Below are 14,589 nucleotides of genomic sequence, written 5' to 3'. Positions count from 1 at the left end.
TGCACTGTCTGACATCGAGTGGCGATTGTACTGTTTAGTAGACATTTCTAGTGTCTTCGGAATGGTCGTAGCCTCCATTAGAAATTCTGCATTAGAAATTGGGCGGGCTGCGGATAAATTAAGCAAAGAGGTCTTGTTTTACTCGATGGATGAGAAACTGAATTTTCTTGACCGGTATGTCCGGGTTGGCATGGTGCAAAAGTCAGGTGATGTTCTTGTCAGGCAGCTGCACTCGTGTTTGCAGTAAACACTCGTTCTTTCCTCTACTGATGATGCTTGTGAATGTCTTTAGGAAATCGCTGCAAAACAGGTCCCATGTTGTTAACCAGGACTCTTGATTTTCGAACCAAGTTCCGGTGGCTTCTTCCAGGAAAAAATAGACCTGGTGCAACTTGTCTTCAGCGTTCAACTTAATTTTGGTTGACACTCTTTCTAATGTCTCTAGCCAGATGTCCCAATCGTCTGATGAAGCTCCATAGAAAGCAGTTTTCTGGGTTGTTGAATCACGATCAGTGTAGGCGGCACTGTGGCTATCATTGTGGCTGTTGACTTCACCTTGGTCTTTCTGGTTTTCTTGGATAGAAGTTCGTATTCCGAAGGCAAGTTTTGTAGCCTGAGGCTTGGTGAGGTCCAGGGCGGCGTTGATGTTCTCTTTGTGGTACAGGCTTAGACCACGGCTTTGATGGAACATCCAGTACATGAATGCACAAGCACCTCGACCGGATGTCACATTGTAGTGACAGTGAAGAACACATTAGTGAAACTGAATTGCAAAACTAACTCTTTATTTGGCGAACCTGTGCCCGCAAAGGCAGGTTGTACTCAAAGCAGAAGGATAGCGACGAGCACAGTTGGCGATCGTTGAAATGTGAGGTATCTACGGGCTAGAAGTGTCAGCTATTTATACATGACTTGTCGGCAGGTATAGCATAATCTCTTGTGCTCACGTACCTTCCAGAAAATACAACACAATTCACATTGCATATACAGTCTAATTACACAAGTTCCTGCAACAAAGCAGTTAGAATTGGATACAACAATCACGAATGTTCCAATATGTACAGGCACGTCTTGCGACACGCGATAACATTTAACATTTGTTAGCCGGTGACTTTAACATTTGTTAGCTGGTGACAGGAAAATGATAAACATAGACACGTATCAACAAGGTCATAGACAAGCCTCATTGTCCTTTCCTACATCCTTAGCTGTTTGCCACAGTGTCTGCATCTTGGCGGGGCAAAAATGGGTTGTCATGCTCACAAAGTGTGAGGTGCCATACGCACTGCCATTTTGATTTGTGCATGTTGTTTTGCTGCTGCAGTGTCTTGCAGCCCTCCAGTTACTGAAGACCCCTCGACGCATCTGCTGCAGGACCTGTTCCTAGTAACGCCAGTACTGTGCAACCACTGTGAGTTTTCCACCTCTCTGGGCTCGCTCTCACGAATTGGCATGTGACTGTACTTCATTTGGTGCTTATCTGTAAAAATAATGGATGCACTTTGCCGGTGCATCCCCTCCCATGGCACATGCTGATTGCAGGGCACCTGTAACAGCCCTACCTTAGTAGTAAACACAGAAGGGGCTGCCAGCAGAGTAGGTTGGTGTTGGATAGATGCACACACGTTTACACAAGCTTCTTTCACCAGACAATGTGGGGAAGGATGATGAAACGTGCTCTTTCTGTAGTGAAAAATAGCATGTTTACAAAAAAATCACGCATTATTAATAATAATTCATCACTTCCCGGCCCAACAAAGTTGCTGGTTAGCTTGGGGTCCTTGTTTGAAATTAGTCAGTCTTGCCAATTGCGAAGAGGAACAGGAAAGTGTAAAACAATTGCTTTAGAAAACTATGAGTGGGTTGGGGCATGAAACGTTAAACCTTTAAAGAATATACGAAGATGTGGTTTAATTGGCAAAAAGTCATAAGTAATTGATCAAAATTTCACTAATTGGAACACATGACATAAATCAGAGAGAGTCTGAATAATGGTTATGGAAGGGACCGTTACAATAGAGCTTGTTAAACTGATATGAAGCTCAGGACTTGTTGTCAGTGTTGATGTTATTCACTGCGCTTGTATTTGAAAGGAAAAGGGTAACCACATAATACAAAGCCACCACTGTACTATACTCTTAAAATATGATGCCAAGATTGAAAAAAAAATTTAGAATAAGAATATATAGAGTATCAGTCTATCCTATAGAAATTTTCTAGGCAAATCGAAGTGTTATAAGACCTGCAAAAATATTTATAATCTATTATTTAAAATTTTTTTAACAAATCTGGATCTCATGCCAGCATTTCCAACTTAAATTTAGCTCACCTTAACAAAACTATTGTTGGCAGTCACATAGGAGAGACATTGACCTCTGCAATGATATAAGATTAATGAGAACTGAAGATTCCTGGAAGTGTAATCACACAACAACAAAAACATGCTCCTCTGATAGGTACTCCTTGCTTGAATATACAGCCATAATGCCGCAGAGAGCTCTCCACATGCCAGTTATGAGCACTCAGTGAGTGATAATGGGATTTCAATGATACTGCAAAATTTTCGCCTTATTTGCTTCCAGTGGTGAGCTGTTCCATAGGAGTGCTCCAGTGCTTTTTAACCTCCTCTTTCCATATACATTATGCAATTTTGGCAAAAGAAAATTTCCTTTAAGTGCACTGTGTCTATCACCTCTGGAGTTTAAAAATATTGATGAACTCTGATGGCAGTTAGTGATTATGCTATTATGAGTACTTAATGTTATCTTAAAGTTCAGTAGCAAATTAAAAGGCAGTATATTTTAACTTTATACAGCGGCATTGATTTAGTGTTGTAGTCCAAAAAAGTCATAAATCGCAAGGTCCTTTTCTGAAAAAAAAAAAAAGAAAAACAGTAGGTTCTACACATGAAACTTATACAGTAGGATAGATGGCTATGGAATATGCTAAATTGCTCTCGGAGTGGCGCTGTTGAAGTAAAAACGGCATTTGTACAAAACAAGCTTTGCTTAACTTTCTACAGAGCAGTGCAATTTGAGATTCCAATGAAGATGCTTATCTAGTGTGACACCCAAGTATTGAATTGGACTCGCCCACTCAAGTATATTATGGTTTAGAGAAAGTGAGTGACATTCTCTTAAAGGTGCTGTCCATGAAGAACTAAAGAGAATATATTTTCTTGGTATTCAGAGTTAGCTTATTTGACACGAACCACTGGTTGACACTTAGAAGTTCATCATTTAAAAAATGGGGTTTTACGTGCCAAAACCACTTTCTGATTATGAGGCACGCCGTAATGGAGGGCTCCGGAAATTTCGACCACCTGGGGTTCTTTAACCTGCACCTAAATCTAAGTACACGGGTGTTTTCGCATTTCACCCCCATCGATATGCGGCCGCCGTGGCCGGGATTCGATCCCGCGACCTCGTGCTCAGCAGGCTAACACCATAGCCACTGAGCAACCACGGCGGGTAGAAGTTCATCATTAGCCACTTGGAATGTTTTGTCCAGGGAGTCTAGGGCACAAAGTAACACAGTCTCATCTACATACATTGCAGCAAAGAAGTTTTCTAAGGCATTAGGAAGATAGTTTACAAATACAGAAAAAAAAATATTGGCCCCACTACTAAGCCTTATGGTACACCTGTAACAATGTCAGAAACGTCGGATTTGGTACCTGCAATGGCAGTTAGTTGTTTTCTGTTATTGAGATAGCTGCGGAAAAATTCAAGAGTTAGACCTCGAAAACTGTAGCATTCTAACTTATTTAGCAGTATGTCATGATCCATATTGTCAAACGCTTTTCGCACATCTAGAAGTATGCCTAGTACACTTTTGTTGTTCAAGTGAGAATTTATGCAGTCACACAAAGCTAATACCACTGTATTTGTCGATCTTTAAGCTCAAAAACCATGCCGGCAATTAGACGAAATGGATTCATGTTCTAGAAATGAAGTGATTCATTGGGCGATAAGTTTTTCAAAGACAGTGTTTAGACAACCTAATACTGATATAGGACGGAGTTCTCTAACAAATTATGGTCCCCATTTTTGATAGTGTGCTGTCCCCATAGCGTGCTGTGGACCATTGACCAGGATATTTTCCCTAGTCCCTTTAACCATGCACTTTCCCCACCTTTGTACTTTGTTCGTCTGGAAGTTTCGCTGTCGAGGAGCATCATTCGAATTATGGATGGTATACTCTTTACTCTCCCAATATTCTAATCGAGGTCGCAAGAAGCCTACATAAATGCTACAGTAAGTTAATAGCCCCTTAATACAATGGAATATAGATGTACTGGGCGACAAACTAACATGCACAAATTATAGTTCTTTTTTTTTTTTCATCTTCACTGGAATCGTTAATCCCCTTCCCCCCTCCCTATGCAAGGTACCATGACAGCGGAATTGTATAAACACCGGCAAAAATACCAGCCCTTATAATAAATGGTCTCTCTCCCTCTCTTTGTGGAAAAATTGAAGCTGTCTATGCTGGTAAAACCAAGATACGTGTTTATCAGCAACCTGAAGGAGCCTGAATGATGTTTTATGACCTCCTGATCAACTAACATTACATAAATGATGAAATAATTTTAATGGAAGAATTTACAGCAAGTAGGGTGTATAGAACACATGAGTAAAATGAATTTAAGGTATTTGGGGCAAAATATCGCAATCAAATCTGCTGTTTGTGCTAAAAAAAACAGTCAAGGAAAAAGGAAACCGCCGATGTGGCCTCACAATTGCTCTCCACAGTAAAGCCACTCAGAAATACTGACAAAGAACTAAAGGTCATTCGGTGGTTATTTGGCAAGGCATTTTATCATGGTTTGGCCACTGAAATGAACCAGTGTGACCAGCCAGCGCATAGCTAGGACAGTTTTGTGATAAAAGCAATCTGAGGAAGTCAGGTTACTCCAAGTTAAGGGTGGCGCATTGCATGCAATTGAAAGATATCTTCGAAAATGTGCTCAGATATACTGTTATACCGACATATTTGTCATAGATATAATCTATGTAAAGTTGGTTTGGTGATCAAGGCAAATTACTTAAGGCCACAAATGTACTGGATGCTTATTTGATATCCTCATCAACCTATTCATAGGACTGCTAAGGTACTGTTAAGTTTCCTAGTTTTTCTCTTTAAAAATGTTTAATTGCTATATTATAGCTACGTTACCTGTGGATATGTCGAGCGTGAATAGTTAGCCTGCTAACAAGTATTATAAATATTCCTTTGAAATATTCTGCCCTAAAATTGCAGCAGCTTTATGTATCAATATCAAAAGAAATATAAGCGGGCACGCGCCACACCTTCTCTCTTTAAAAACTGGCACCATTAATTTTAACAGCAAATGACAGGCTAGTTCCAGGCGCAGTCCAAAGCTTTATTGTGATAAAGGTATACCACAATAACGACAACTAATTTGCAAGCTAGCATGAATGCATTTCTTCTTGCATTTAAAGATATACGCGGATGTCCACATAGACACTTTTTACGTAACATAAATGAAGGTCTTGCGGGTATTCGTAGATTCTAAATAATCCTGCAAGATTTTTTTTTTTTTTTACTAAGTTAGACTTAAAGTGCATATAATATTTTGTCTGGGTTAATTGGTTATGAAAGTGCGCGTCACACATTGGATACACAGAATTTGAGGGAGGTGGCATCTTTATGATGTCACTAAATAACTTTTAGGTTTAGTTATACATGCCCGAAGGGAGAACTTGTCTAAGGTCCTCTACACGCACATTTTCTCTAAGTTTGTCGGGTAGACATGTTTCCGCATTGGGTTCCACGGAAGCTTGAATGAAGGTTTTTCTTCTGTTATATCCAGTAGTATTCTTAAATATTTGGGACTGTAGTACTGTGCGCCGTTGCACGGCACTCTATTGGCAGACATCAACTGGTTGTGGAGGTTTTTTAGGATATGGCAGTGGTCGAAAGCGAGGAACAACTTCCGATTGATGTGCTTCAAAGAAATGAATCCGGAAGCCTTGACGGTGCTGTATGTGCTTTAGCAATATTGTCACGTGGTCAATATCTAAAGAGACAAAGAAAAAAACTATTTTTATCACGTGATTGTTCTACAAAGTAATGTTAAATAGTTTTCGGGCTCCCACACTCTAGCTGTCAAATTTTTCAGTTCACTAACACAAACGTAGACGCAGCCCGAAACTGTGGCATGTAGATCATAGTTTATTTCTAAGGTCATGAGACCAGCACTGCTTGTATTCTGAAGAGATTAATTTCTTAATTATATACTTGCACTTTTACAACATATGATACATGTGTGCTTTATATAAATGAACTACGGCTAATCTGCATAACCTTTCTATAATGCAATAATGCAAACTGAGCATCAGTGTGCGTTGACTTATATTTACAAATCTCCCAGACATTAATTGCACTGAAACGTAACTCCAAGCAAGTATACCGTATAACTTAGGGCATGACTGGAATTATTTGACCACTTCCAAATATGGCAGACATCTTGCAGTTAGATGCGTGGTTGTCGGCTACAAGTCGGATAACTTGGAAACCTGCTTCTTTCGAGTGCTAGTCAGTGCAATTGATCCCCTTTTATAGACTGCATGAAGTAATATCTGACCGGGAGGCTGAAAAACATAAAAGCGCAGGATATTTCGTTAAATCAGTATTGCACGCTAAATGTTCAGCTAGTTCTTTCCGAAATTTATATTGTTGAAAGAAATTGAAATGTTATGTTTTACATCATTATGGCCGTTCTATCGCAATAAAAGCCGCTGCAATTGTGCTAGTAAAACTAATGGTCATCTTAGGTGTGGTGCGTCGACAGACCAACAAAAACAAAGGAGAAAAGGTGTGCACGTGGTCAGCTCACTTTCATTTCCGAGTTCCTTCTCAAGACTTCCCATTTCAATTAGTCCATGAACCCTGTCTCGCTTTTTTTCGTACGTCGCAGCCTGCTTTAGCGACATTTCATCCACGACTAAGGAACCCATCTTTTCCTAAAAAAGCAAACTGCATTTCATTGCGTCAGATAACTCGTCCAATAGGAACGTGATTGTGCACAATGCAAACAATGAAAGAAAGAAAGAAAAGTAGGCATGACCGAGCCCTTGCATGCTAAATCATATATCAAATGGACAGGCTTTACGCCTCCATTATCTTTTGTTTCATCAGTGCAAATAAGCGCGTCATCGCAAACTGAAACTAAGCAATGTACAATCATGCTGAAAGGAAACGTGACCATGAGAAAGTACTTCACTAGCCGTTGTCTACATATAACATTGAGGTGGTTCACAGATGTTCAGTGTACTGGGGCCAGAACACCCTTAATGCCCGGCCACGTCTTCATTACACATTTCACGTTGAAATAATCTGACTTAGCTAGTGCTTTCTTCCCCTTCCTGTTCATGTTTCATTCTGCCGTGATAGCAGTGCATGGCTTAGGGTCAGTCAAGCACTGTCATGTTAGGCACTTTCTTCGTTAATTGTTTTCTTGTATAATGTAATAGATTATATTCCTACCTGGAAGCGACATACTCGTTCGGACAGGCGTGCGCTTTGCTGGTGCAATCTTTTTTTGATTAGTGAAGAAACAACTTTTCCATTGCAGCACCCTACGTATTGCTTGAGTGTCGTATGGCTTGGAAGAGTGAGGCATCCTGACGCCCACAACATTTCATAGCCGCATGGCGACTTTGCATGTCACAGTATTGCCTGTCGGATTGTGGCTTCTGTCCAGTGGTGGTTTTTCATTCAGGCTTTGCCTGTTCCTTTAAAAATGGAGCTTTCTGATCGTTCTTGTCCAGCTGTTCCTGAAAATAAATGAAGTACTAGTCAAAGATGTGTAAAAACAAATAAAGTCATTTACTGTAAAACCTAATTTTGCGCTCCCATCTGTTCATGAATTGGGGACTTAGGGCATATTCACGGCTACTAAACTTCGCAATTCTAGAGTGTAAGCGAAACTTGAGGTTTGTATCATACGGCTCAGTGGACCGCGAGAATTTCTTGTCGCTTCTTTTTAATTATTTCTGCCTTTCCGAAACAGCCCACTCTGTTTAGACTTGTACTTAAATTCAATAACACATGCTCTTTATGCGTCGGTTCTCGTTCGACCAATATTTCAGCGTGCCTGCGGCTAGCACATCTAGCCGGCAATATAAGTTTCCAACATAGTGTCCTTATTTCTTGCCAGAATTTTGCGTGCCCCTAAATTTCGTGGTATCTTTCAATCGCGAAATTTGCGTAAATAAATAGCACGTGATTTTAAGAATTTTATAATATATACGACCCCAGGCATAGATTTATATACCTGTAGCGTAATCATGCCAGTCACTTTGGCAAGTGCATTGACCTTGTAGAATTATTTTTTTAACTGCGTGAGCTGTGTCTTCAAATTATAATTTTTTCTTTCCAATTTATGACATTTCCAGTGCAACGTCTTAGTAGCAGTTACTAGTGAACGAATCTTCTTGCATCTGGTAGAGTGGATATACAACAAATCTTGGGACATTTCTGGTATGGACGCCACTGGTGCTACCTCTTCTGGTGATGGTGGTGCGCTGGGCTTTCTCCTGCAAATAATAACAAAATATACTTGATTGATATATGTTCCACCTAAATGAAGAAATGAGAAATGCAAGCAATAATAAATTTGATCTTTGTAAAACTAATAATTCTGACTGACCTCTTGTTTTCATGGATTGGAGTCTGCACAGTTTGCATCTGCGCCCGCTTTAGCCCACAGCGCTTTTTCTGCAAGGCTGGAACATGACGAGGAGGTGTAAAATCGGATGGCACTGCTCCAGGTTTCAATATTTTCCTCTCCAAGCCTGGTTTGTAGTCGTCAGGCGTAAAGTGTAGGCTGCACACCTTTGAATGGTCACTGGTTTCCCAAACTTGACTGCCTGAACCTACATATAGTTCTGTACTCTGTAAAATATTGTTATAAGCACTCATTCTTTTATTATTTTACGCGCAGTAACAAAAAAACCAATCTCTACATATTCATAGAGTTCGCAAATGTGAGAGTAGTTTCCTTTTCTGATTGGTAAAACTCGCTTTTCCATGTTCATTTAAAAGAGGAAACTACCGTCACATTGAAAGGCAAAATAATCATTATTTATTTAAGCCCTTGCCAGCTCAATAAGTGAATTATATATATATCTTCAGTTTCACTTATCTTCTCCACAGCCATTATGTAGCCGCCGTGCCATTCGGAAAAGCCACCTTAGCAATGTAGGAAGAGTTTTAATCTTTGTATAGCGATATAAGCTTGCGTCACACAAAGCAGTAGTATTTTAAATCATTCAGTCGCCTGTTGCAAGCCTTCAATTCCTTTTCATGTGAAACAATTCTGGAAAAAAAAAACAGAAAAGAACTCGCCTTTTCTTTCGACTGCCTCAATACATTTTTCGCTTACGTCCGTGGCAGGAAACTCGTGAAAACTGATGCTAGATCCTTTGCTTTGTTCATGCTTACATAATGGCACACAGCAGTATACCATAATGTGATCGTTACGTTATCCTATCTGTAATTAACTCAAGAAAGTTGCATGCAGGCAAGCCTGAAGCTATATGCCTTCTGCGGTGTCTGCATAATCTTGCAGTTTGTGTGTGGTCTGTGTATACATATTGTCTGCGTGGTTCTTTAAAATTTTCTCGTTCATATTAAGTATATCAAATTCTGTATTATTGTATTTCATTATTACTTTCTTGCACCACATTTTATCCTTTGAATCTTTTTGTAATCAGATTATCTTTTTTTCTTCTTCGAAGGCGATGAAATGAAAAGTTACCATCTGCTGGCTGTACTCGTTTCCCTTTCTTGCACAGCTCTTTCTACTCTATCTCTTCGTTGAAATGCAAAACACTCATTTGCAAATTTTGTTTTATTTTTTATTTTCGTGAATTGGTGCATTTACAAACAATGTAGACGCTTTGTGGCTGCCAATATAGAGGCACGAGCACTGGAACAGGTCACAGAAGGAGACGTCAACTAACAGGTTATAACTAGCATCACTCTACTCGTACGTTCTGTCCCTAGTGGCAAAAGGGGTGAATTAGACCAGGCTTGTTGGAGCAGGGAGATCTGTGTAGGTCTGGAGTTCCAGTAGGTCATGGTTCCGAGCAACCGAAGGCACTGTCAAACGCTGCCAAACTACTTGGCGTGGTAACACATATGTAGCAGCCACGCGTTCGCAGCTTTCCCTTCATAGCCACAGGAAGTAGCTATGAGAGTTTGCGGACACTCCACGACTTCCGGTCCATGAAAAACTAATGCCATTTTCACAGCTCTCAGACTGGCGGGCAGAGCTTCCAAAGCTGTTTGAGAAAATCGAATGTGGGACAGCTGTCCCTAGCAGTCCAGGATTGTCAGGAACTGATAGTCGAAGAGGCCCAGTGTAGGCTATGGTGTAGGCATCCGACGACAAACAAGCAGGCTGGGTTTGCAAAGGTGTAGCGCCATTTTGTCTGGGGCTGTCGATGCTGATATTGCAATGATAGGGAATATTCGCTACATGGACAATAACGAAGTGCTGGTGTCACCATGTGTCACAGAGGAAGGTGAGCTAATATTCCAAGAAGATAAAATTATCTTACTCACGCATGGTTCTGGCTGTTTCAGTCTCTGCACTGTATTATTTATGCCCACTATTTTTTTCTTTCTTACATAAGTAATCCAGAGCCACTTTTTTAGACTAGAAGACAGAAAGACATGTCAGGACGAGTGCTGACTCCAACTAAGTTTAATGAAAAAGACACACGTTACATTTATGAAGACTAAAGACACTGAAGCGCATGCGCATTCATAACTGCAGGAAAAAAACCTATAAACACACCAACAAACAGTACATTAAGTGGAACAGACTGCATATTACCTCCCTTTGTTTAATAATCTGAATTCACTGGCTCGCAGCAAGACTGATGTGGTGCTGACGCACGTGTTGCTTCTCTGCATGATAGAAAAGGCTTCTGAAAGTTCACGAGGTAATCTGACCTTACATAGTTAAAAAGTCTGCTCAGAAGACTGCCCGCAGTCTGCTCTGATTGGCTACAGCCCAGCGAGCCAAGTGCAGCACATGACGTCATGGCATCTACCCGGCACTGCACTTGTCTACAAGAGCAAATAGCCCTTCTTTTGTTTCTTTCCTCCATGAGAGGCTCTGACGTTACGTTTTTGAAGCCGGAAAGGCAGCCATGTTGGTGTGCCATCTGCGTTCGCACCTCCAATCAGCTCACCAGAGCTGACAGGTGTGAGCTTTGAACTTGCATTGCTATGAGCCGCCGGAAGTGTGCTGGCTGACACTCACAGTCATAGAAAATAAATGCAACTTTCAGGCTTACACACCATGCTCCAAAGGCAGCCTGTCTCGTGAACAGGATGAGCTGCGAGAAAGACACCAGCCGAAAAACATTCACCAATGTTAATCCCTAATGCGAAATTTGAGTGCAGCTCTATACGTTTCTTTTTTTTAAATTTCTCGAGATACAGGTTGTCCCACATAACTTGAGCGAAAGTTTTATAAATGAAAGGCACTCTGGATGCGACTTGAACCGAATGCATAGTGTTGGCACTGGTCTAGAGTTACTCAGACTATTTTTTATTTTCCCCTTAACCAACGGATTCGTTATGTTTAATTGATCAACTGTTTAAGTATTAGCTGCAGACCCCAAGTGTGATACACAAAGCTTTAGAGCACCTTGAGAAACCTCTCAATAAATTGTTTCCAACACGATATATCTCACGTGGTCCTTTCTTCCACGTTCCAAAGAAAGCCCGCGAAATATGAAAAAATACCACGTGATGGGGCACTTGGCGCAATGTTATTGTGCTGCTCTCAAGCATGTGATGGATGAACAAGGTCAGTTGCAGCGAGACTGGCCCGCAACAGGGCGTTATAACGTCTGGTGTAGGTATCTGGGCATGCGGCTTTTATCGCATGACGGTGCAAATTCGTGCTGCTTGCTGAGCGGTGTCGAAGCAATAAAGCATCTAAGGAGATGAAAGAGAACAAGAACATAGCTTTATTTTTTGATGCTTGAAATGGCCAAGAGCTGGCAGCCTGTCGATGGAGTGTAATAATGTTGGGTGGGGAGACGACGTTAGGGCCGGAATGATTTTCCAGTGACCTTCAATCCAAAAAGCGCCCTTTGATTATAATACGTGTTCGAAGAGGTCACCATCTGCTGCAATGCACATTTGGCATCTCATAGACACATTTTCCGAGGCGTGGTAACAGGGATCATGGTAACAGGGACGGAGTTGCAGACTTGTCTTATGTTTTCTTTCTGGTTCTCTGATGTTGTGGGTGGTGTCCGGTATACTTGATCCTTGACGTAGTCCTAGAGAAAGAAATCGAGGGGAGTTAAAACTCGCGACCATGCCGGTCAAGCAATGGGCCCATGCCGTTCAATCCATTGCTGCGGGAATACTTCGTGCAGCCATTTGCAAGCTTTACTGCTGCCGTGCACGGACGGAAGCACCATCTTGCTGATACAAAATATCCTTGGTCCTAGCCAATGGAACTTCGCAAAGAAAATCCTCAAGCACCCCATCAAGGATGTTGTTGACATATCTTTCTCCTCTAAGCGTGTTATCAAAAAACATGGGGCCATTGATAGTGCGACCGTAAATTCCACACCACACATTAACCGACCACTGATATTGGTGATGCGTCTTCAAAACCCAGTGAGGGTTTTTGTCCCTCCGATAGTAAAAGAAGTTGTGGAAGTTGACTTTGGCATTACGTGAGAAGGTAGTTTCATTGATCCACAAGTATTCTGTTGACAAAGCCTGTGTTCTCTTACGTCTTGATTGTAATGCAGTTTGCAGAGTCCTTTCGATATTGGAAATGGCGGGGCTCCGACACAGCACCCACACTACAAACACTTGCATGTGGGTCTGAAGAAAACTTTGACAGAATATCTGTCTCCACATCCTCGCCCAGGATTGAAGATTCATGTCGTTTCTTCGTAAAAGTCCCAGTCTGTCTCAGCGTTTCATATGCACGCACAATCATCATTGATGAAGGGAAAATCAGACATCCACCCGTTCATAGCAATTGCTACAAAAGAAACCCGTATGGGTTCCTCTAAAGAAAAAGCCTCAGAGTTGAAGAAAAATTCATCCTGGTCCAGGACTCAAACCCGGGACCACCGCCTTTCTGGGGCAGCCGCTCTACCATCTGAGCTAACCAGGCAGCTAGCAGGGTGAAGTCGAATTTGTCAACAACACGAAGCAAAGGCAAGTGTTTGACGTACAAGTTCTGCGGAAACCCGCAAGGTGGAGAGAAATAATTAATAAAGGGAAAATCAGACATCCACCGGTTCTTAGCAGTTGCTACAAAGGAAACCCATACGGGTTCCTCGAAAGAAAAGCCTCATAGTTGAAGAAAAATTCGTCCTGCTCCGGGACTCAAACCCGGGACCACCGCCATTCCGAGGCAGCCGCTTTACCATCTGAGCTAACCGGGCGGCTAGCAGATGGCAGGGAGAAGTCGGACATGTCGACAACACGAAGCAAAGGCAAGAGTTTGACGTAGTAGTAGTACATGACGTATTTCTCTTCAACTATGAGACTTTTCTTTCGAGGAACCCGTATGGGTTTCCTTTGCAGCAATTGCTACGAACGGGTGGATGTCTGATTTTCCCTTTATTCATTACAACACCGCTGTACAAGATATGACTCAAATGACACCTTTCCAACTCGTTTTTGGCCGGACCGTCACCACAACCTTAGATGCAATGCTACCAGTAGATGAGACCTCCGAAACTGACAATGACGTCAGCGACTTCACACAAAGAGCTGAAGAAGCACGGCAGCTGGCGCGACACCGCATTCAGCAGCAACAACAAACCGACGCGGACCTGTACAACTTGAGACGAAGAGATGTCCAGTATGCACCTGGAGACAAAGTATGGGTGTGGACTCCCATACGGATGCGCGGCCTATCCGAGAAGCTTCTTTGTCGTTATTTTGACCTGTATAGGATAATTGGCCGAATTAGTCCGTTGAACTATGAAGTTGCTCCAGAAGGTCAAGTAACCTCATCACGACGGCGGCATCAAACAGAAATCGTCCACGTCGTCCGAATGAAACCGTACTACGACAGACAATAACTGCTTCCGCCTACAAGCATTGCGAATTCATGACAGTCTAGAAACCACCGCCCTCTGTATGAGCATCGAGACGATGCACTCTTGGAAAGGGGACAATGACGCAAGGTGATTTCAAATTACGCGCGCCAGCCGTCCCTGCGTCCGTCCAGCTGTTTACTGCTACCTGCGAAAGATAGCGGCAGTGAAGCGGGCAACACGGGCTTGCAAGGCACGCGCATTCGGAGCAACGTGCCATCAGCGCGGGACACGAGGAAAGAAGAGGTGTGGGTCTCCTGCGAAAAAGACTGTGGACATTCTAGTGAGGCTCTCGTTTAGCTGTTTGTCGGGCACAAGTTCGCCCGATATAGAGTGATTAAAGCACCATCGCTCAACTGTGCGTTACAATATATACAACTTTTTCGCGTACATCATCATACATGCGCTATTTGCAAACGTCCCTTGCACACCATTGCGCAGGTAAGATAACTCTTCGCGGAAA

The 14,589-nt window shown here is 42.1% G+C and overlaps 1 protein-coding gene across 5 annotated transcripts in view; it reads left to right on the top strand.

Annotated features, from left to right (window-relative positions):
* The window catches only part of Pi3K21B (phosphatidylinositol 3-kinase regulatory subunit alpha), a 223,147-nt gene that overhangs the window by 113,916 nt on the left and 94,642 nt on the right, over positions 1 to 14,589 (top strand). For all 5 annotated transcript variants that reach the window (XM_075671265.1, XM_075671263.1, XM_075671262.1 and 2 more), the window contains one exon: positions 1,325 to 1,411. In XM_075671265.1, the coding sequence (XP_075527380.1) occupies positions 1,325 to 1,411 (87 nt within the window). The remainder of the gene's footprint in view (positions 1 to 1,324; positions 1,412 to 14,589) is intronic.

This window comes from Dermacentor variabilis, chromosome 10 (assembly GCF_050947875.1).
Source record: "Dermacentor variabilis isolate Ectoservices chromosome 10, ASM5094787v1, whole genome shotgun sequence".
Lineage (NCBI taxonomy): Eukaryota > Metazoa > Arthropoda > Arachnida > Ixodida > Ixodidae > Dermacentor > Dermacentor variabilis.
This window is presented reverse-complemented; position numbering and strand designations above follow the sequence as displayed.